Source organism: Neolamprologus multifasciatus, chromosome 23, assembly GCF_963576455.1.
Source record: "Neolamprologus multifasciatus chromosome 23, fNeoMul1.2, whole genome shotgun sequence".
In the NCBI taxonomy this organism is placed as follows: domain Eukaryota; kingdom Metazoa; phylum Chordata; class Actinopteri; order Cichliformes; family Cichlidae; genus Neolamprologus; species Neolamprologus multifasciatus.
In genome coordinates this window covers 27,508,932-27,530,871 of record NC_140460.1, presented here as the reverse complement: position 1 = coordinate 27,530,871, position 21,940 = coordinate 27,508,932, and the positions used below count along the sequence as shown (strand labels likewise).

The following is a 21,940-nucleotide window of genomic DNA, read 5'->3' as shown; positions in this document are numbered from 1 at the left end:
CCACAGTTGTGTGAACTTGGGAGTTCTCTTAAATGACATAATGGAAACTCTGCTTAAAACCTTTAAACCTTAGTGCAGCGCACTGTAAAGCTGCTGTGGAAGGTGAGTCTTGTACTTTTAAAAATGCAACGGCCGCAGTTGTTCTTCAGCAGTGGTTTTTCAAACATAACTGAAACAATCTTACATATTCACTGGACCATGAAAACTTTTAGCATCAATCGTGTATGCAGCACTGCAAAGGGTACCTGCTAGATTACAGCAGTGTTTATTACAGTGATTTCAAACCAGGGGTAACAGCACAAGAAAGCCTGCGGGTGTATGTGCAGAGACAATGGATTACGTGGGAAGACTGAGTGTACCTGAATAGGTATGAATAGAAGCATTAAAACTCATATGACCGTAAAGGATAAACAGTACAAACAGAAACCCAAAAGCAATAAATACATCATACACAGATGAGGATTAGGTCCACTGAGAAAAAAAAATGTAGGGAGTCATGACTTTTCTTTTTCTCTGAAAAAACACAACACAAAAACTTTATATATAGTTTTAATTATAGATGAATATAAAAGGGACATAAATGTGAACAAATACTTCACATATAAAGATTAATACTCCGCATCTAATTGGAGCTGTAGCCTAAAGTAATGGCTTATTGTTACTAATAAGCTAACTATAACTCCTAAATGGTCAGATGAAAGCAGTGGCTAACGGTAAACATAGCTGACACTCAGATGAAACTCGCCTAAACAATGATAATTCAACTGGCTGAAAACTTATTTTAACAACATACATTTTTATATAATTAAATGTGAAAACAAGATTAAGTTTAACCTCGATTTAAATGAATAGATCTCAATAGATGATGATGTGATGCAGGCTTGAAAAAGGTTGGGAACATTTCAATCTCACATGAGGGTCGGAGTAAAGAGAAGATGATGGAAAAGGGCAGAATGAGAAGGAGACAGAAGACCCGTGTGGCAGTCCTTATAGGCAGCAGTTGAAAGAAGATGTAAAGTACAATTCTGGAAAAAAAATCAAAAAAAAAAAATCTGGAAAATTATCTACTGCAAATTTAGGGTAAACTATGACGAGCAATGTTTAAAAAAAAAAAAAAAAAAGATTACAACAATACAAAAACTTTACATTAATAATAACAGTCTAAGTTGTCCAACATAGCAAAAAATATAGTAATATAATCATAACTTATACATATTAAAACTGTTTTAATATTCTCTTAAGTAGTAAAGAAAAAAATAAATTAAAAAAAAGACCACAGTATGTCTAGGTTATCTGAGGTAGTCCTGTGCTTAGCAGTTGGTATAGTTGCCCTTACCAAGAGGTAAACTTTTCTCAGACTTAATCTGGGACTGTAAGAGAAACAACAGTTTTTAGACACAAACAATTGCATTATCTTACTAAGTTAACATCTGCCTATATATGTTACAAATGGGCAGGACTGAAAATATAGCTCTAAATGCTAGCCGCTACTCGCTGATCCTCACAGCTAATGTGGCTATTGGGCAACTGCTAATAGTTAAACAGGTAATAGTTAAACAAGTAATGCTAACATGCCATTGCCCAGGTTAACATTTAGGATAATTGTTAAATACTTCAACATCGTTGAACAAAATTACTTATAAAGAGCCAGATTAACTAAACGGGGTAACTAGCTTGTTAGTGCAAAGTGTCTTTAGTTTTAGTTTTATAAAAGTTGTGCTGTGTTCAAAATACAGGCGCAGGTATTTAATTTCAATATAAAGCACAAAAAAAATAAATAAATAAATAAAAGACATCCTTTTTGTCAGCATTCAATATCGGCACAATTAGCGGTAAATTATGGCTCACAAACATCGGTGAATCCGAGTCCAATTTAAATATTCTCCTCCTTATACTTTGTCTGTCACAAAAATCTGTGAGTTTACACCTCATACCTTCTCATGCTGCTCTTGTTGGAAATACCAACACAGCACTTGTTTTTTTTGTTTTTGTTTTTTTTACCTAAAACCCAGTTTGCACTGGTTCAGTGTTTTCATAAATCTGGCCCAAAAATGTTCAGTGAACAAAAACGACTGTAGCTGCTCCTGAGTCGAGGCCCTTTGTTGTGCCTACCTGTATGCAGCGGTGCTGTATGAAGTTGGGTGTGAACTGTAGGAGGTGAAGACAGCACTGCTGCTCACTACTCTGAGAGGAAGACGCACCCACCTCTAAGCACTGGGACCAGAGGGCACTGCACTAAAAGTGGACGATGTTCATCCAAACATGCGGCGTGACAAAGAAAATCCTAAAACTTGTGGTGGAAATAGAGGGGAAAAAAACTGCCTTTATTTCCCAATGTTATGAGCATAGCAACTGAATAATGCACTCCAGGAAACATACTGTAAACATCACAAAACCCCTTCAGAAAACCTGATACTGTGTTTGGGTCACAGGAACACAAACGTATTCGTTGAAAGTTCTTTTTACCGAGCGTGCCTTTGACTGGGTAGAAAACCAAAACGTTTATTTTCTTTTCTCCCATGAATCACGTCCTTTGAGATGAGTCATCTGTATAGCCTACAAATGTTTTCTATGTATATGAATTCTTCCACATGGACTGAAAATGTTACCTCGTACGTGCGTTTCACTTCACGTTAAATCTGTACCAAAGGTCAGAACTGGATGGTCGGGGAGGGGAGGTTGATTGAAAGGCAAGAATGAAAGGATGCAAGAGGAAAAGGTAATTAATTTCATGTCTTAAGGAAAAGATAATGAACGCCTCAGATGGGCTTTCCTCATCGCAATGGCATTTTATGCATGCGATGAGGAAATACAATTGGCTTGTTTAAAATCAAACACACAGAAATAATCTTAATTATTTTACTCTGTATTTCCAGCTGGATCAAAGCCACCAGATCCATACTTTAATTGTTAGGTGATTCACACCTTTGTTAACAAGTAGGGCAACAAATTAAGTGTTGTAAGGGGTAGAAAGACAAATTTGAGCAACTTCCTTGCTTTTCTTTCCATCCCTGAGCCTTCCTCTTTACCCAAAGTCTTACATTTTACCAATAACCATTAAAAACTAATACACTTTAATGAATTACAAACTCATACTTTGATTTTTCATGGAGCGAGGCAAGTACTGCAGGAAAACTGTTGAACCTGACCCAAAGGCAGACGAGCCGGTGTGGCAACGAGGCGATGATTAAATCAAGCATTAAATCCAATGAGTGAGAAGGAGCACAGCTGTGGAAACCAGATCCAAAGCTCGCCTGGGTGTGATGAAACGATGCAGGGGCTAAACAAGATGCTATTCATTAGACCTCTCCTTGAGAAAAGCATCCAGCAGCTGGGATTACTGTCTGCGACCTTAATTACCCCCTGACTCACTTTAAACTTATTCGATTCATAAAACTCATCTGGTTCAGCCAAGGAAGACAGATCTGTGCACGGTATCCCAGCCAGACTGGGAGAATGAGTATCATGTGACACACTGGAAGGCAATTTCATTTAAAAGCCTGCAGCAATGCTCCCTTCTGCTGGGTGAGAGCGAAGCTGTAATCACACTAAGCTCACAATGATACTGCTGATTAAGAGCAGAGTTGTTCAGGGGTGAAAGAAAACATCAAAAATGCCAGACATCCTGATGTGACTTTTGAACAATCAGCTACTGATATCAATCAGCCAGGGACAGGAAAATTGAACGATTACCATGGCGCGAACAAAGAGAGCAGATCTCCGTGCTTTAGCCCACCTTGACCCTTAATAAACAGCAGTACTGGGGTTTTGTCTAAACAAAAGGCTTCGTGAGTGTGAGAGTGCAGACATTGTGAAAGCAAGCCTCTCTCCCACCGCAACGCAAGCACCAAAACAAACCTTGTGTTTGGTTGCCACAGAAACAGCTGTGCCGGTGCAGAGTGTGGGGCAGAGGAGGAAGTACTCAGCTGAACTCCTGCTGTACCGCTGATATATGAGAGGACAAAGCCGCACATTAAGGTCTCTCTCCATGTAAAATCAACAGCACTCCCATGACGTGGGTCAGATTTTCTGGACCATTAGCTCCGCCAAAGCATGAGGCCCTACTTATTCTGAAATTTATACCCCCGTATGAATATTTAAAGCTGTAGTTCACTGAATATTTCTTAATTCTCTAAACCTCACGAGCGCTTCTCCTAAGTCACAGCATGAGGTTTGGAGCTCGGCAGGGAATAATATCGGTGAAGTGATGAAACTCGTGGAAATACTGAAAACTTTCACTGGGCTGGAGAAAAGGATACCAGATCGATGACACTTTCATACAAAGAGACGGTTTCGGTTTTTATTTCTGACTCCAGTGAACTCCAGATAAAAAAAGTTAAGAGGCCTGGACTGAAAAGGGCTTTTTAAACTTTTTTTTTTGCTAGAGATATCTCAAAATGCTTTCCTAATATCAATTCTGTTTTAGGGATGTTTGATGTAAAGTACAGACATTTTTTGCAGTACCAATCAGCTTTTGAAAAATGAGGAAAATGTGTAAAAGTCCTGAAGCATCTCTCATTTCTTAATATTTTGCTAAGCAAATGGGAAATAGGTGCAGTGGTTTATTTAAATGAGCCAGTACACATGGAAATACAGTATATGAGGCAAAAATGAGCTTTTTACAATTCTAACAAACCTGAAAGTCAATATTTGTCGTTATTTAACCCCCTTTATTCTTCAGCCCAGTCTGAACTCTCTTAGGCAGCTTTCTTGTCATTTGTTTAATTAGTCTTCATGAATAGTTCTCCAGGCTTCTTGAAGGACATTCAAAGATCTTCTTTGGATGTTTGTTCTGTTCTCTGTCAAGACAATGCCACACTGCTTCGATAATGTTGATGTCCGGGCCTAATACCCAGCCTTTTCGCCCTGTTTCCCTTCCTTAAGAATGGCGTCTTAATAGACACTTTCACTGATGCTATTTCCTGGCTAATAGCTCTTTGGGAATCCACTCGTTGGTGCAAAGATAGTATTCTATGTCTGTCAAACATGATCATAGATCAACATTTAAGTGGCTTAACAAAAAAAAAAAAAAAAAGCATTTGTCTGAAAATGGGTGCAAGAACTGTATGGCGTTATTTTTGTGCTAAGATTCTGAGCGCACGTAAAAAAAAAAGTTAGGGTAAAAGGGTAACAGGCATCTCCGAAAACGTCAGAGCACTTATGCAAATATGTGACGTCTTGATGAATCGAGCAGATATTTGAAGTTTACACAGAAACATTCTCGCATGAAAATATCTTAAAAGTTTATTTTGTGACCCAGACAGAGTAATATTTCAAACTCCGCCACTCTGTGTTCCTTCGCCGCTGCCTCGTTTGAGTTTTGGACGAAATGGATTCTGGGATATTACATTTTGTCATTTCGAGCTGATTGGAGACCAGAACAGCCAATCAGATTTTTTTGCATCCAAGTCTGTGATTGGCTGGTTTTGTGGCACAAATATAACGGTGTACAGAAAGAGTTGAGCGCGCACAGGCAGAAATGTTGAGAGCGCAAGCAAAACATTGCGAGCAAGTGCAAATGCAAAAACTGAGCAAGAGGGGCTGCTATTGTGCGTGTGTGAATAATAGCAAACACTGAAATACATTTTTTGCACGCAGGAATGAATTTTGTTCACTCAAATTCAGTTTTTCTTCGCTCAAAATAAATTTCTCCTCAAAATACAACACTTGCACCTGCAAACTTTTTTTTACGTGCGCTCAAATTTTTTTTACGTGCGCTCAGAATAGTGGCACAAAAGTAATGCCATAGAACTGGAGTTAAAATGAATACAAACAAAGCAGAAAGAAAAACTTTGAAAGACTTTGAAACCCATTCAGAAAGCCTGGAGAGCCATACAACCAAGTCTGGCTCCTTGGAGGCAAAATACAAAGAAATGAGGGCTGGCTCGAGACTTTTGCACAGTACTGTGTGTGCCATTTTTGTTTGTTGATTACTCTAAAGAAGATAACCACTTGCTGACTATCGCCACATAGGGATTCAGTCACTGTTTAATGGATAAGAGGATCGCACCAAGATCTTCTTATGCTGTCCTGAGCTGAGTGTTTACAAAAAGAACATCATGCAGCATCAAATAAGACTTGAAACTAGCAATTCAGGTGGAAAATGCATACTAAAGTGACCCAAGTGAGGCGTTGGGTCTCCTTGTCTCTACAGTCAGACCTTCTGCCACCAGAGGAGTCTCCCCCTGCTGGACATTAGAAGCAATGCAGATTTAAAGCACTGGCTTAATCCATCTTTCTTATCCAGTCTACTGAGCATAAAAACTACACATTTAAGCAAGTGCATTAGATGACAGCAGTGTTTATCTAAATCAGTGTATCCGTTTCTTGAAATGCCAAATACTAAATAAACATGCTACAAATACATTTACAGAGTATGCCATCTGTGGCTGAGGTTCCTCATAACTGTGGAAACATCTTATCACTGTACTGTAAACAGGACATAGTTTCTACTGTGCAAGGACCGATCCAAAAGTGATGCACCCCAGTGTGCTGCCCTGCTGCTCTGCATGTAAACATGCTCATTAAAAGTGATTGCACAGTAAGTGGAGCAGTAAGTTGTTTAAGAAAACGCGAAATGTGATGTGTCTCATGAGATGCCCTGTGAGGACTGTGATATAAAAGCACTGGTTTCTAAGCACAAGTTACACTGTTGGTATCATTACCAGGATGAAGTGGAACTATATCGGGGCCATTAGCAGTTTGCAGAAAAGGTTGTTTTTTTTTTTCATTTAATCATCAAATCATTCTCAAAATACCTGTTACCATTTATTTGATTAACTGCTGGACTTAACAGCTTTCACCATACTTGTAGTTTTCTTCAGAAGAAGCACTGATGTGTATTAAAGTTTGCACAAAACTGTCTAAATGTATCATTAAACATATTGTGATATTGCTGAAAGGATGTTTAATGCATTTTAAAAATAGTAGAAACCTTTTCCTTTACTGAAAATTACTCTATTTCATGTCAAGTTACCATATTTTTAAGCTACAAGCACAAAATACTGCAGTCATGCAGCAAAAGTTTGGCAGTGTGTCCATAAAATGTGATGTGATATCCTCTAGTGGTCATTATGAGTATTACAGTCGGTCTTTGCTGAGCTCAAGTAAAGCCTTCAAACACACCTCTTTTTCATCTACTGTATTCACTTCTTTCCTCATTGTCGTTGCTATAAGTCATAATGGAGACTTTAAAAATCTGTCGTTGTTCCCTCAGCAGATACCTCTAGAAGCATTCCGACGTCCAGGACCGACAAGAATCCCCAAACCGAAGGGCTTCTGCTCCCAGAAAGGGACAAACAGCACAGCAGGAAACCTGGGACTGCAGTGCAAGAGTCAGCCGCCACGGACTCACGTACCTGGTGGGAAAGAGCAGGCCTCACACACAGCTGCATCGCACAACAACAACCCAAATCTAGCAAACCGGAGACTGTGAAATCAATCATTTCTCTTCAGGAGGAAAGCTTTCAGTATGTCGACGCCAAAAACATACCCGTAGTTAGCTGATATATTAAACAGGATAACAATCATTTTAAACTGATGAAGACTTTAAGAGAAGATCCATCACGACCCATGATTCATCTGTGGCGCTTTCAAGACTGCAAAACTGCAACTGTTCAGCGTTGCACTGCAAAAACTAACAAGTCACAGGAAGTACATTAAATGTGGATTCATTTAATTATTCACTGATTACAAACCAGTAAATAACTTTTTCTGTCAGATTTATGTGGGGAAGCCACTGTGAGAATTTTAAAAAAAGAAGCGTAACATTAGATCAGCAAGCGTGTTATATGTTGTTTAATTAAATATTTATTTGTATTGTGACTATTTTGGTTCCTCTTTGCTTACTTTTTATCTGTTGTCGGATACAGATGATGAAACAGCCTTTTATTCATTTCGCAGGATAGAACATGTTTGTATTTTTTAAGTGACAATAATGTACATACTGTAGGTATATAACTGTTGTAATGCAGCTCATTCATAGTGATTATGTGTAAATTGTGACATTTGTGGGGTTTTTTTGGTTATCAATAAAAATCTTTTTATACCTTGAACTCGAGAAATGTTTCCTATGTGACTAAAAAGAAAAACTTATCGACTGAGAGCATAAGGAGAAACTGACAAAGCCAGCAAACATTATAGTGCGATAAGGCCAGATCATATGGATACTTAATAAAAGCTAGCTTAGAAAAAGAAATAGAATGTTGCCTTACTATGGTCATTTTAACTCACGCAAAACTGCAAAAGCAGCTTTGCGTGATACCTTCAGTACATCCATTGTGCAGCAGGAGCAACAGTTTTTCCAAGCAGGGTTACTGCATACACCATATAGATATTTCACTACAAGACAAGAGTGGACCAGAGAAGATTGTAACACACATACATACGTCAAAATTTAAAAAATCTAGAGAAATGATGTGGAAGATTTTCAGGAAATAGCAATTTTGTATTATTAATTGGTCGACGTTCAGCAGCTCGCACAATGCGGGGCTTACGTTTAATTAATTGTGACGCAGTACAGAAAAGGTGGCAAAAGATGCAGACTGTGAACACTGGCTGCATACAAAAACAGCCAAGCAAGGACACAAGAAAGAACAGCCAGACTTTGCAGTATTGTCAATGAGAGCACGACTGATATAGAATTTTTAAGACCGATACTGGTACCAATATTAGGTGATATTACAAATCTGATACATTGATCGACATTTTTTTTCCATTCAAACACACGAATCGATTTGTCTAACATTTCCTATGAGTAATTATTTGAGTGGTTACTAAGATAATATAACAACACTGCTTAAATATCGACTCCCTTACTGTCTGCTCGGATTGGCTGGTTGTTGTTTGAAGCATTTAAAACACGTGTTGCAAACAGGAAAGTTGCAGAATGCTCTATGAACGTGTGTTTGAATAAGTAAATAAGTGCTCAAACAGAGTAGAAAAGCGCTCCACAAGTAGTGGTCCATTTTCCATAAATGAAGACAATATAATGGCAGGCCGCTAATATCGGCCTCTGTTTCCGTTGTTTGTTATCTTACCTGATGTCTTCTACAAACAATGTCCAGAAAAGCTTATTCAAGAGTTTCTGAAACATTAATTGCAAATAAACTTTTCTGTCTTTAGCCTATTGCGTTAAGGCTGTTTGGATGATTTCTTATAGTTTTTATTGGAAGTTTAATCATTTACAAATGTGCTAGAAAGGATTATTTATCAGTTTCCCCCATTAATAAATGTATCTTTGATACAGAATTTAATACAAAATAAAGAAATACTAATTAACAAAATCAGTTTTTTGCATGTTACTCTGCATGTTTTGAAATTTTAGGAACATAAGAAAGGGGGGAAAAAAATGAAACTTTTGGACTGTGGTTTTTTTCACGCTGTATTACATTTATTACACCAAAAAACAAGACTTAGAGCACCACTGTTCTTTATCAGACCTTTCTCATATCATATAAAACTACCAGAAATACATCAGTTGAGGCAACAGCCTACTTTACATTTTTCAGACAGTTACCTGTGTTTTTCTCACACCAGTCAGAGATTACACAGACTCTGAACCTGGGAGCTGGCAGGATGAAGTCTGTTTAATGTCTGATCTGACTCAACATACAGCTCTGCTTGGTAATGCTAAGAAAAGGTCAAGACAGCATGTGAAACTGTGTGAAAATGTCTAATGTCTAATGAATAACTGTATCGCTAAATGGAGTATAAGGATGTAATAACAATTCAATTCAATTCAATTTTATTTATATAGCGCCAAATCACAACAAAAGTCGCCTCAAGGCGCTTCATAGATACAGAGAAAAACCCAACAATCATATGACCCCCTATGAGCAAGCACTTTGGCGACAGTGGGAAGGAAAAACTCAGAACCAGGCTCAGGGAGGGGCGGCCATCTGCTACACAAGATGTAAGTATGTGTAGAAATGTGTACTGAGTCATTTTTCATCTTATAAATGCAAACATATGAGATTTCTAATACTGCATATTTTAGAACTATCCAGCTCCAGAAGTACAGTCACAGTAAAAGTAGCATCAATTAAATATAAACACTGGCAGATGGTCTACATATTTACACTTAACTACGACATTAAAATAGAATTTCCTTCATAAATTTTAGTTTCCAAAAACCTTTTGACATAAAAACAGTCAAACAGTCAAACCTCGCTGTCACTGATGTCCTGCCAAAGCACACTCTATAGCTGAACGCAGCACAGATAGGAAGTGCCGTCTCTCTTCGTCTCTCTGTGTGGCACAGACCCAGGAGTGGCAGGGACCCTCGAGGACAAAGGCATGGCTCACATCTACAGAGAAACACATGAATAAAGTTGTAAGCTTTAGAATTAAAGGTGCTTATTTTACCCACTAGAGGTCAGCAAACACTGAAAGACTCACAGCGTGTGTGCCTGATCTCTCTCACAGACAGGCTGGTGAGAGCCACAGAGGCCAGAAATGTGTGCGTGCTCTGGTGAGCCAGCGTGAAAGGTGTGTGCCGCACATTTTGCCGAGTCAACACCAAAGCATTGTTGAGCAGGAAGAGGCCCACATCACAGACGTGCTCATAAGTCCTACGGCAAAGGATTAGTTCAAAAACATTTGGTAGCACTTTATAATACGGCCTGCGACTAAGGGTGTAATTCCCCTGTGATAAAATGGAATTTTAAAGTATTTTATCTCAAATTAAAATGTAATTATACTGTGTACTGTAAGTAAATGTAAGTACTGTGAAATAATTTCAGGTAGTGTGCAATGTCATGGCAATTTTGCAGAAAAACAAACACTATGTCCCAACTTGCAACTTTCAGTTCAGAGGACGTACTATGGAGTGTATTAAACTTGTCTTTTGTTTTTACATCTTTATTTTTTTCTTTATTTAATATTCATTATGTTGATGTACTTGATGGACATTCTATTGTTCAGTTGAATTCAGTTAATTCTAATATTTCTTTTATTTGACCAATATAAATGTCATAAGGTAAAGCAATAAAAAGTAAAGGTGTGCTGGGGCAGTGGCATGAAGACAACTGATGCCAACAGGCAGAACAAGCTTAAAAAGGCTGGTTCTGTTCTGGGTGTCAGACTGGAGAACCTGGTGTCTGAGAGGAGAATGCTAAAAAAGCTTCTTTGTATCATGAACAACTCCTCCCACCCCATGCACGCCTCCATTATGGACCATCAGAGCACACATAGCAAAAGACTCATCGCTCCGAAATGCAGAACTGACCGCCACAGAAAATCCTTCATACCGGTGACAATAAGACTATACAATTCTTCGTCGCTCTGTCGGTAATTTTCCTGAGGATTAATAGCAAAGTTATTCTGTTCCCATTCAAACCGTGCAATATCACCCAACAGTATTTCATCGAATGTTTGTTTCATCTCCCCATAATATGCTGCTACTCTCTTTTATTCAATTGCACAATACTATGTCACTTTTAGAATCACCTGCACTGATAGCTAAGATATTTATTTTTCAGGATATAGTTATATTGTTACTTTGTTAGAGTTAATTGATATTATATTTTGCACTTTCCTACTGTATACTACTATTCTTATTGTATATGTTATTCCTCTGTTCTCTGTCTCTCTTGCTGCATTGAGCATGTGTATGACAAAAGAATTTCCCTCGGGATAAATAAAGTTCTTCTTATCTTATCTTATCTTATCTTATAATGGAGCCAAGTATAACCTTTTTTTTCTCTTTCACAAACATAACTTTTAAAGGAAGTGTCTTCTTTCATGTAAAATACCTGGAAGTTAGGCAAGATTAAGCCACCACATAATATAGTCCACACCCAGAAAAGTGCAGCGTAGTTAGCTTGAAAGACAGGGAGATGTTGGGTTTTTTCACAAAATTAACAAAACATTAAACAGCACTTAAAATTACTTACAACGCAATTCTTCTTTCTTTCCCGTAAATACATGAAGTTATGTAATACTTAAAATACTTAATTAAAATTACTTACAGTCTGCTTAAATGTGAAATTCCATTTAATTACAAAGGAATTACACCCTCAGTTGTGGGCCGTATTAAAAAGTGTTACTAAGCATTTGAATGAAACAGACAAAGTACATACGCATGCAAAGTTACATAAAGAAGAACATTATTAAACTGCAAATATACACATGGTTACAAAATAGTCTGAATCTGAGCACGTAGCATCGTGAACATTGAAGAATGTAAAAATATTAGTCATACATCTGCTGTCTGAAAGAAAATTGGTGTTTTTACTTGAGAGAATCCGGTATCTGCTCATCAGGGCTCCTGTGCAGAGCGGCATCCTGAGTCATTATTAGTTGCCTGTTTTCTTCACTGAGGTTCTATACACACACACACACACATACACACACACACACACAAATATATGGTTTTGAGTATATATGATAAATTATTAAAGAGTTAGAGGCATGAAGAGAGAGGAAGAGCTATGTGTGTTTTTTGTATTTTTTACCGGACAGCCTTGAATCTGTCGCTGCGTTTCCTCTATCAGTCTGTCTGCCTCTGAGGTGCGCTTTAACTGAACACAACAAAGTACATATGCATAAGAGGAGAGCCAGCACAGCCACAACAGAGGCATTTACATGTCTTATAGCTCTCTGTTCATGCGTCACCTTGTGTATGAACTCTCTGAACTGGAGCAGCGTGTTGAGGGCAGAGCGGAGATGCGCGTGGTCAGGATGACCGGGGTGTGTGTGCAAGGACAGAGCTTGAAGCAGAGTCACATACTCCTGCATCCTCCACACTGGACACAGCAGCAGCTCTTGTAGGCTTCATAAACACAGACGTACTTTGAAACACTGTGGTTTGATACATGCAGGCAGGTATGCATAATAGCAAATAAAAGCTTTGTGTCTGCTCTTACCTCAGCATGTGAGTTTCAAGTGTTCTGTCAGATCTCTTCAAGAAAGCTCGAAACGATGGTTTGCTCTCCCTGCACTGACGCAAATACATGAACAGATAAACCACAATTAAATTCAAATATATTTTTGTGTTTAACTATTAGAGCCGAACAATAGTGTGTACTGCATCTTCCGTAAACCAGAACAAACTCGTTTTAATCGTATCCTTTATTCGTACCTGTATGAGCCACTTTGCATGGCCTTCGTAAAGGGAAGATTACTCAATAAAAAAAAATTCAACCTCAATCAAAATAAAAAGAAAAAAAAAATTTCTTTTAGAGTAAAAACTACAATGTCACACACTCTCGACGCTCAGCTAGCCAAATCTGAAACCCAAAGAATACATTATGTACCATTAAAATTATTATAAATTGCAGTAATGTTTGACCTGTTTCTGCTGCTGGCCATGAAATGAAAACACTTATATAATGCTTTTATAAGAGGTTAAAGGAGCTAGAAATACTAGAAATTGGTTATTTTAGCCCTTTCGTAGGTGGTTGCTATGCAACATGATGATGGCATTGATTGTTAATTGTCATGTAAACCCTTTCTGCTAAATTTCAAATTATGTACGATTAAACAAATGTTCTTTGTTTAAAAAGACACTGGCTTTACCTTATCAATGGTGTGGATGGCAGTGGTGTAGTTGTTGAGGTAGTTCGTGTAGACTTTAAGTTTTGAGCAGAACTTCACGAAAACATCTCCAATACACTTCTCTGCACCCCACTGCTGTAGCCGCACCTGTAAATCAGCCTGAAACACCCTGTGAAGTACACACAAACATGTCACCCGCATCATATCCACACAGACAGACAACTTAAAGGGTGGTTAAGTTGACTGTGTTACACCTGTGTGGCCTGAGAAAGCCATCATTTCCCTCGATCCCTTCGAGGAATGACACATCCAGGTTTTGTTTTTTTCACACTAGTGCCAATACCAGCACGCATACATTTCACTCATTTGAGCATTCATTATCCTAACATCTCCTCATATCACATGTTTATTTATTTATTTGATTTAGTGAATAAAATAATGATTGGCAACACGCCCTGCTTGGTCTCACATCCTTGTCATTGGCCGGCTATTAGGGGCTCGTCCGGGATCTAACTGATGTTTGGAGAGAGTTTGCTTTGTCTTTTGACTCTTGCTCCAGGTCAGGTGGATACCGTTTCCACCTCTGACCTGGAGCAAGTGTTTTGTGGAGATTTGGCTTGTTTTGAAGTCACCTTACATATTCAATTAAATTCTATTTTATTTATATGGCACCAAATCGCAACAACAGTCACCTCAAGGCACAATTATATGACCCCCTATGAGCAAGCACTTTGGCAACAGGGGAGTCACTACACCTAGTGCTCCGATTACCACTAGGACCACTGTTACCTTCACCCTCCACATCTTCTCGAGCTCTTCTCTGAGCCCTTGGTATTTCTCGAGCTTCTCGTGTTCCTTCTTCCTGATGTTCCTCTCATTCGGAACAGCTACATGTATATATATAAATATATACGTGTGTGTGTGTGTGTGTGTGTGTGTATTTGTTTGTACCTGTTGAGCTCCAGTATTTGTGCAACAGGACTGAGGACAACATGGATGTCAGCATAGCTCAGAATGGCTCTGTTGGAGTTCAGAGCTGCTGTGAGAGGCTCCTTGTACACCTTCAGCGCAGACGACACATATCAAATGAATATTTCTAAATACTGAAAGCTTTCTTCTCTCTGATGTCAACATAAACACTGTAAGTGTCAAAATGGACAAAAATGGACTTGCAGGGTTGTGGTTGCCCTTAAAATTCACTTTGTGTGGTTTGCATATATTAAATAATCGATGCCTGTATTCTGGACTTGCTCAGACAGATGTATATATATGTTTTAGTTCTGAAGGAATATTGTTTTACCACTGATTGTTAAGGTCTGGCACTTGCAGCTAAAAACTAAAGTATACCTTCAGCACAGCGCTCAGCTTTCCCAGATAAAGACACTCGCTGTGGTGCAGCTCTCTCGCAGCTGCACCTCTCCAATCCAGAACCATCTAAAACCAAAAGAAAGAAAAGATGAATTAATTGTTCTCCTTGAGTTTCCACTACAAGGGGCAGTTTAAAGCAGACACACCTGTGGTAGATCAGGTATCACGGTGAAGCATGTCTGTGAACCACCATCAGCTCCACTGCTGTCCTGTCCATTACCCTCTTCTCCCTTCTTCTCTTCATTCCAGTTTTTCAGAAAGATGGAAAGAAACTCCACAGGTCGGGTCTGAAGGTGTAAGAGAAGGTTAAAAAACACACACACAAACACTCTTATGTGAGTTATGTCCAATTACTTTTTTCTTTTTCTGTTGAACTTGTGCATTACACAAACTGCTCTACAGTAATTCCCACCTCCTCCTCTCTGGTCAGAGCAGTGAGTCCTTCGATCAGGGCCTCGCTGAGATCTCTGGACACACAAATCTCATCAAGGCGGATTCTCTCCCACAGAAAATAGCCTAGAAAAATAGAATTTAACCAGACTGCTACTTATATAGTACTTTTCTATTTTTATTTAGCACTCAAAGACGTTTCTTATTCATACAACACCTTATTCATACAAATGCTTTTCTCTACAGTTAAATCCTTTTAACCAGGGGTTCAGCATCTTGGCCAAAGATCCACTGCACTTCTAATTAGCAGACGATCTACTCTACCTCTACACCACGACACAAATCAACACGTATATGAAACTCACCCAGAGCTCGGCCCCTGGCCTGGAGGCTGGTCCACTGTAGCTGTAGCCCTAAGGTGCTCCTCAGCTCTACCAAAGCCTCCTCCATCCAATGAGCCTGTGTGCACCAGCCCTGCAGTACAGCCTCACACACATACTGCAGGGCCGGGAGTGCTGGCTGGTTCTCTGAGAGGCCAGTAGGCACACTGCCATCAGACCACTCGCTGAGGACTGGGAGAAGATGAAGTATGTTTAAAGAAACACACACTGTGAGGGATACTGTAGTCTACGAAACAATGACAGGGGAGGGGAATATTCCTATGCTTAGGGTCAAAGTTTAAGGGGTTACGCACTGTTCTGGAAATTCCCGGTGGCCACACCCACCGGTGCCCGAACCTCCAGACCAGTCAAAGTGGAGAGATTCTGGAGGAGAGTCACTCCTGATGCTGCAGAAGAGAAAACAGGAGGCGAAGCAGGAGGGAGCTGACGTTAATGAGAAAATGCTGATTAGAGAGAAGAGTGTGTGTGTGTTGTAACATCTGCTACCAGATGCAGCCAGCGGGCAGAATATGTCAATCCCTCCTCCTTCCTCAGTTGGAGCCACCATGCCACACAGTTTTTCCCAGAATTCCCTATGATCAGGAGTCAGTAGAGTCTTCTCTGATAGGCTAGAGTCTGAAAAGTCAGGGCAGAATTACATAGTAGGTCAGCAAAATAGTGTAATAGAGAAGTAATATCTCTTGGGCTAAGTTTTGGTCAATGGATTAAAATGGCAGGTACCACTTTGTTAAAATGTTTTCAAAATGTCAGCACAGGACTTTAGTCCAGTTAGTCCAGAACAAACTCCTGCAGTGTGTGCACATGAATTTACTCATTGTGATTGAGTCTCACTGTGAAGCAGGTGAATGTCCTGTGTTCCTCCGCAAGCTAGCAGGCCAATCCTCTGAGCTGGTTTCCCAGAAATAGCCCTCTCCACCTGGGTTAGCAGAGATGAGAGAGTCCCTCTATGGTCATAGAGAACCGCAGTCACACCGGGCTTCACTCCGCTCAACACCAGCTAGATTAAAAAGAGCGGACGGGGAGGAATGTTATTTATTCATCTTCCCATTGTGCATTTTATTTCTGCACTCGCGGGAGTGTTTTATGTCTGCTCTGTTTCAGGAAAAATAAATAAATAAATAGATGATGATGTGGATTCACCTCATATGCAGGAATTCTGTTGGAGATGAGCAATAGCAGGGCAGGAGCGGATAGGTGAAGGGGAGAGACTGTGTGAGGCTGTGCAGGTCTGTAGATAAAAGACGACAGCGCTCCTCGGGTTTTGATCAGTGTTTCGCTGAAAGATGAAAATGCATGTTGCTTTCAGCATACTGTGACATTATATTATACAGATGTTTTCACATGTGCTCACAGATAAGTTAATCAGTGTATATAAAGTATTTTGTACACTTCAATCGATTCAAAATAGACTTTGAAACCTCCAGAGCCGAAACACGAAGAAGTGCCGCTCAAAGCTGGCTACAAAAATGAGTCACTCCCAGTAGACGCCATTGTAAAAAGTCAAACTAAACAACAGAAATAAACATGTATACAGGATGCTACAAATATGGCTTTGGTCTCCAGGGATAAATTTCCCCTTTATAACAACGGTACAGTGGGTAATGTTGAAGATTCAAAATGCAGAGTCCACTAACTGTGGTTGAAGCTAAGTGAGGTTCATCTAATATGTGGATAGACAATCACCTGCTAATGCTGGAGGCCTGGACTCTCTCCCAGGTCTGAGGTGCACTTGTGGGCTGTCCTCTTTCCAGGCTGAGAGAGTGGCTGGAAGAGCCAACGCTCCTCAGAGGCCAGGAGAGGGAGGGCTGAGAGACGAATGTTAGGCCAGACTCGGGTCTCCCTTTCTGGGTACCTCCACCTTTGGCTATTTCTGGCTTTGTGTAGCTGCCCCAGGGTCTCCTGGCACTCACAGATAGTCCTACAGATATCAGATACAGTACATGCGTCTGCCAGTAAGGGCGAGTTTTTACTAATCAGGAGCGTTTTGTGCTTAGCAATGAGTTGGAAAGGCAAAGATGAACTGTTTGATAATCAATAAAATATATTAATCACATTCATTAAACACATTCAATAACATTCATTCAGTTCAGGTTTATGTATTTAACACTAAATCATAAGATAAGTCGCTTTAACGTGCTTTGTACTGAAAGGTAAAAACCCTACAGTAAAACCCAAATGACCCCCTTTGAGATGGTGGGAATGAAGAACTCCCTCCTTCCAACAGACCCAGGGAGGAGCAGTCATCTACCATTATGCATTAGAGGTTGAAGGGGAAAGAGAAACGTAACAGAGATCACAGACAGGACAAAACACAGAATAAAAGATTGAGTAAACACTACCATTCGCTTACTAGTAACAAACCAACTGTATTCGAATTAACCAAATGAACCTATTAATGGATGATAACCATTCAGGCACATCTCACTGAATTATGAGACGCATGAAGGGAGTTAGAAATAGTGCAGTCTTAGTTCAGAACATCCACAATTCTGATTTGAACTTTGAACTGATATAAAAAATCCAACACGTTTGACACAGGAAACCTTTCGATTTGTCTCTATATTTGTTTTCAGTCCCACAAAGCCGGTAATGACATTTATAAAAAGTTATAAAGGAAATGTCCCAGGAGCTGTTTTCACTAGTCAGGAATCAGACCGTCAGGATCTCTGCCCACAACTGCTGCCCAACTCACATCTCACCAGAACCCTACAGTGCCTAGCGCAGGTGGTGGGCCCACAGAAGGCCAGGCCCCATGGACTAACGCCCAACCACCACCAAAGTTGGTAGGCAGGTGCGTCGTGGTACAATGATCACCCGCCAGGTAAGCGGACACACTGAAGAGAATATATCAGCTGACTTGCCTTGGTATCCTCCATGAACAACTTGCGGAGGTAGCCTGGAGGGAGGTCTGGCTTTTTCTACTTAGAATACTGCCCCCACGACACAGACCCAGATTTTACCACCTCAAAAATGTGTTGCTATAGTTTCTGCACCCTGTCATTTTTCTGTTTTTTCTTTTCCACTCACTCTTCTCCTCTCGAAGCTTTTCTCTGATTTGCTGCCTGATCCTCTTCTCCCTCCTCCTCTCTTCCTCCTCCTCTGTCATTCCTGTGCTTTGCTGGTTGAGGGTCCCATACATCTCTGCTGCCTCCCGTGGAGTGAGCCAGTCAAGTGTGGAGAGGCAGGAGACATAGTGACTTTTCCATGCACCAAACTCTTTTTCTCCAGGAGTGTAAGGAAGGAACCAGCCTCGTCTGATGCACCGGCCCGCCCACAGACAGTCCTAGAAAGAAGAAGAGGATTTAACTTGTTTCATAAAACCCCAATTAAGATGTATGAATACATTTCAGATCTCTTCAGGGCTTCTCACCTGCTCAGCTAGAACCCTCCAGTGCCAGCTGACTTGGGCAGCTTTGCAAAGGTCACGTGGTGACAGAAATGACATCACATACAGGGAGAGAAACCGAGGCAGCACCGACGTAAGGTCCACTTTAGTGACCGGAACCGTCTCAATCAGCAAATCCCGGCAGTACCTGCTCAGGTTACAGAGGTTTCCAGTTTGAACTGAGCACCTGTGTACACTTTACTAGTTACAGTTTCAGGCTGAGATTAATGGTTAGGACACAAACGTGTACAATCCACTTTACCTGAGCTGTGACTTGGTGCAACGAGTGAGCAGAGAGTGCAGCAGGTGTTTCCTCTGTCTGTCCGTCCACAGATCAAACCAGTGCAGCACAAGATTCACTCTCTCCTCAAATAACTGGTATGGAAAATGGAAAAAGGATACCAACATAGACACATTCAGTGCGTGCAAAAGCCTCAAGCCACCTCTCATTTCTTAATATTTTGCTTCCAATTAGCCAGAATTCCTTGTAACTTTTTAAAGTGCTCTTGAGCAATAGTTCTCCAGGCTTTCTGCACATCTTTCAAAGTTTTATTGGACATTGGCTACTTTTTCACTCATTTTCAGTCCAGTCCTTCTACCTGACCATTTTCAGAGGAATGCTTTTTGCTTGTTAAACCACTTAATACTGACCTAAATTCAAGTATATAAAAGGCACCTAACTTAAGGGATGAACAACTGTTGTGTCTACACATAACCAACTTAGCAAAAAAAACACTTTTAAATTGTATCTTTATGCACTTTGCTACTTTGTTCACATAACTCTAATTAAATCTACAAAACATTCCAGAACAAAACAGAACAAAAGGCAGAAACATCCAAAGAAGAGCTTTGAATGTCCTTCAAGAAGCCTGGAGAACTATTCCTGAAGACGACTTAAAGACATAACAAGAAAGCTGCCTAAGAGAGTTCAGACAGTGCTGAAAAATAAATATGGTCACACCAAATATCAAGGTTGTTAGAACTGTAAAAACTTTTTTTTGCGTTATATACTGTATTTCCATGTAAGTTTGCATGTTTCAGTAAATCGCTTAAGGAACTGACCTCCCAGCCCATTGTTCCTTCAGTGGGCTGGTTTCAGTCATTATGCAAATGTACTGTTTATAAGATTGGGGAAACCTGCAGTCAGCTGAGACTGAAGACGTCACTTGGATGCGTGACGAAACGTTTCTCCCACAAAACGCTACGTCCAGATGAACAGAATCAACTTTTGGAGAAGAAAACGAAATGATTGTGACAAAATACACAAGTATTTCAAATAAACTAAGATAAATATTAGGTGCTACTTTTCATTACATTTCTTGCAAACAAACGTAATGAAAGTAGAATTCTCCTGATGATTTTATATAAGAGGTGTGGGCAGTAAATACAAGGTACGGCCTCGAATTGCATTAGTTTCCTCTAATGGTCAAATACTCAAGCTACCAATGTACACAGAAATGCTGGCTCCATTGGAAAAACAATCAGTTTACCGTATTTAATAAACATATCTCTAAGAATAAACTTATTTTGCTATGTTAAAAGAAGTGATTTAACTTCACCCTGTTTTTTTTTTTATGTTTCATGCTTATTTTTAACCCTTCAGTTATGTTTGTTTCTCAGATACAGTAATGATGCTCCTGGGTCAATTTGACCTCGGGCATGTTTAGTTATCCAGGGCAATCCAATCCAATCCAAGAAAGCAATAAATTCAAATAAACATTGTTTATATCTCATTATTAACTCCATTTCAATCAATATTTGGTCCACCTGTGTTCTTTACCTCTCACAGATCATGGTTCAATAAGGACATATCCGCTCGTTTTTCACAAAAAAATGTACATTAAAACATTTTATTGTACATTGGAAATACCTGCACGTAAAATTCACTTTTCATGACTGTTTCTTTTCTTCTTCTTTTTTTTGTATTACAAACATATATATTGATTGCAACTTATTAAGTCAAGCAGAAGAAGCTTCATTTTTTTTTTTTTTTAACTTTTAATTATTTATTTATTTTTGTAGATTATTTTACTTTGAAATGTGTCAATTTGATCCGCAACATAACCGGTTGGAGTGGAGTTTCAAAATGAGGAATTCAGTAGCCTTCATAAAGCCCTGCACTGTCCTGAAATGCATTAACTCTGGTTTCAGTGACATGTTGTTGCTAATAGAATATCACAAAGTTTATCTGCAGGGGGTTGACCAAGGCCCACGTAGCATTTCTAACCTGCAGGTTGATCCGCTTGTTGTTCAGGGGAGTCCAGCTGCTGAAGCGGGTGTCGGACAGCAGGGTGCCGGCCTGCTGCGGCTCATAGTCCGTCCCGCTCAGCTGCCACCGCTTCACCGAGTGAGGGGCTGATGTCAGGCTCGCCTCCATTAGCACAGACGGTTTAAACACCTTTGAGGAAGCACCTTGAGTTCCGCTTCACTTAAAGTCCGATCGATGTATTTCCAGATTGATGTCTTTAAGCCAAGTGTCCACTTGCCAGGCCGCCCCTTGTGCTGTGCAGTCAGTCAGTCACCTTAGAGACGCACCAACAAAAGGATTCCTGCATTCCTGCACACAGCACGTTCCCGTGCCTCCTGCACATTAATAATTCAACACGCAGGGTTCACATGTAAGCAATCACAAATGAAAGCATCAAACGCTACACAAACTTTATACTTAACCACTTAAGGCTTAGTGTGGCACATTTGATACGTTTTTTTAAGAGCTGTACATCATAAATGTGACCCCCTAAATCCCCCTGAAAAACCTACATAGGATCGCACAATACATTTTTAAGGAACAAAAAAATGTCTGGAAAAAATATTATACAAATTATACATATATGGAAATGTAATTATCATTATTCCGTGATTTTTTTTTTAATTGTCAGATGCTTCAATAAATACTCCA

At 39.7% G+C, this 21,940-nt stretch overlaps 2 protein-coding genes across 3 annotated transcripts in view; one reads left to right on the top strand and one right to left on the bottom strand.

The window, feature by feature from the left end:
* filip1l (filamin A interacting protein 1-like) overlaps positions 1 to 7,435 on the top strand; it is a 101,692-nt gene extending 94,257 nt beyond the window's left edge. Inside the window, exon 6 of one of the 2 annotated variants that reach the window (XM_085150769.1) lies at positions 7,220 to 7,435. In XM_085150769.1, coding sequence (XP_085006895.1) covers positions 7,220 to 7,435 — 216 coding nt within the window. Of the gene's footprint in view, positions 1 to 7,216 lie in introns of both variants that reach the window. The other variant, XM_085150768.1, reaches the window with a different exon arrangement.
* Positions 1,262 to 21,846, bottom strand: ect2l (epithelial cell transforming 2 like). Its single transcript, XM_085150770.1, has 21 exons — positions 21,269 to 21,846; positions 19,304 to 19,416; positions 19,027 to 19,189; positions 18,684 to 18,939; positions 17,340 to 17,574; positions 16,797 to 16,932; positions 16,488 to 16,653; positions 16,143 to 16,271; positions 15,950 to 16,042; positions 15,621 to 15,827; positions 15,278 to 15,381; positions 15,012 to 15,152; positions 14,845 to 14,931; positions 14,449 to 14,558; positions 13,519 to 13,666; positions 12,867 to 12,940; positions 12,616 to 12,772; positions 12,456 to 12,521; positions 12,236 to 12,324; positions 10,399 to 10,571; positions 1,262 to 10,307 (listed from the first exon to the last, which is right to left on the bottom strand). Exons 1-21 carry the CDS (start codon positions 21,416 to 21,418, stop codon positions 10,174 to 10,176), a joined length of 2,931 nt encoding a protein of 976 aa, XP_085006896.1. The 5' UTR covers positions 21,419 to 21,846; the 3' UTR covers positions 1,262 to 10,173.
* Between the last annotated feature and the right edge of the window lie 94 nt (positions 21,847 to 21,940).

Bases quoted from the DNA above. Each gene is read 5' to 3' on its own strand.
- ect2l (XM_085150770.1), bottom strand. From the start codon at position 21,418: ATGGAGGCGAGCCTGACATCAGCCCCTCACTCGGTGAAGCGGTGGCAG. The intron at 16,043-16,142 runs GTAGCAGATGTT...TCTCTTCTGCAG, and splicing joins CTGCCCGCTGGCTGCATCTG to CATCAGGAGTGACTCTCCTC. The intron at 15,382-15,620 runs GTGAGTTTCATA...CTATTTTTCTAG, and splicing joins GGCCAGGGGCCGAGCTCTGG to GCTATTTTCTGTGGGAGAGA.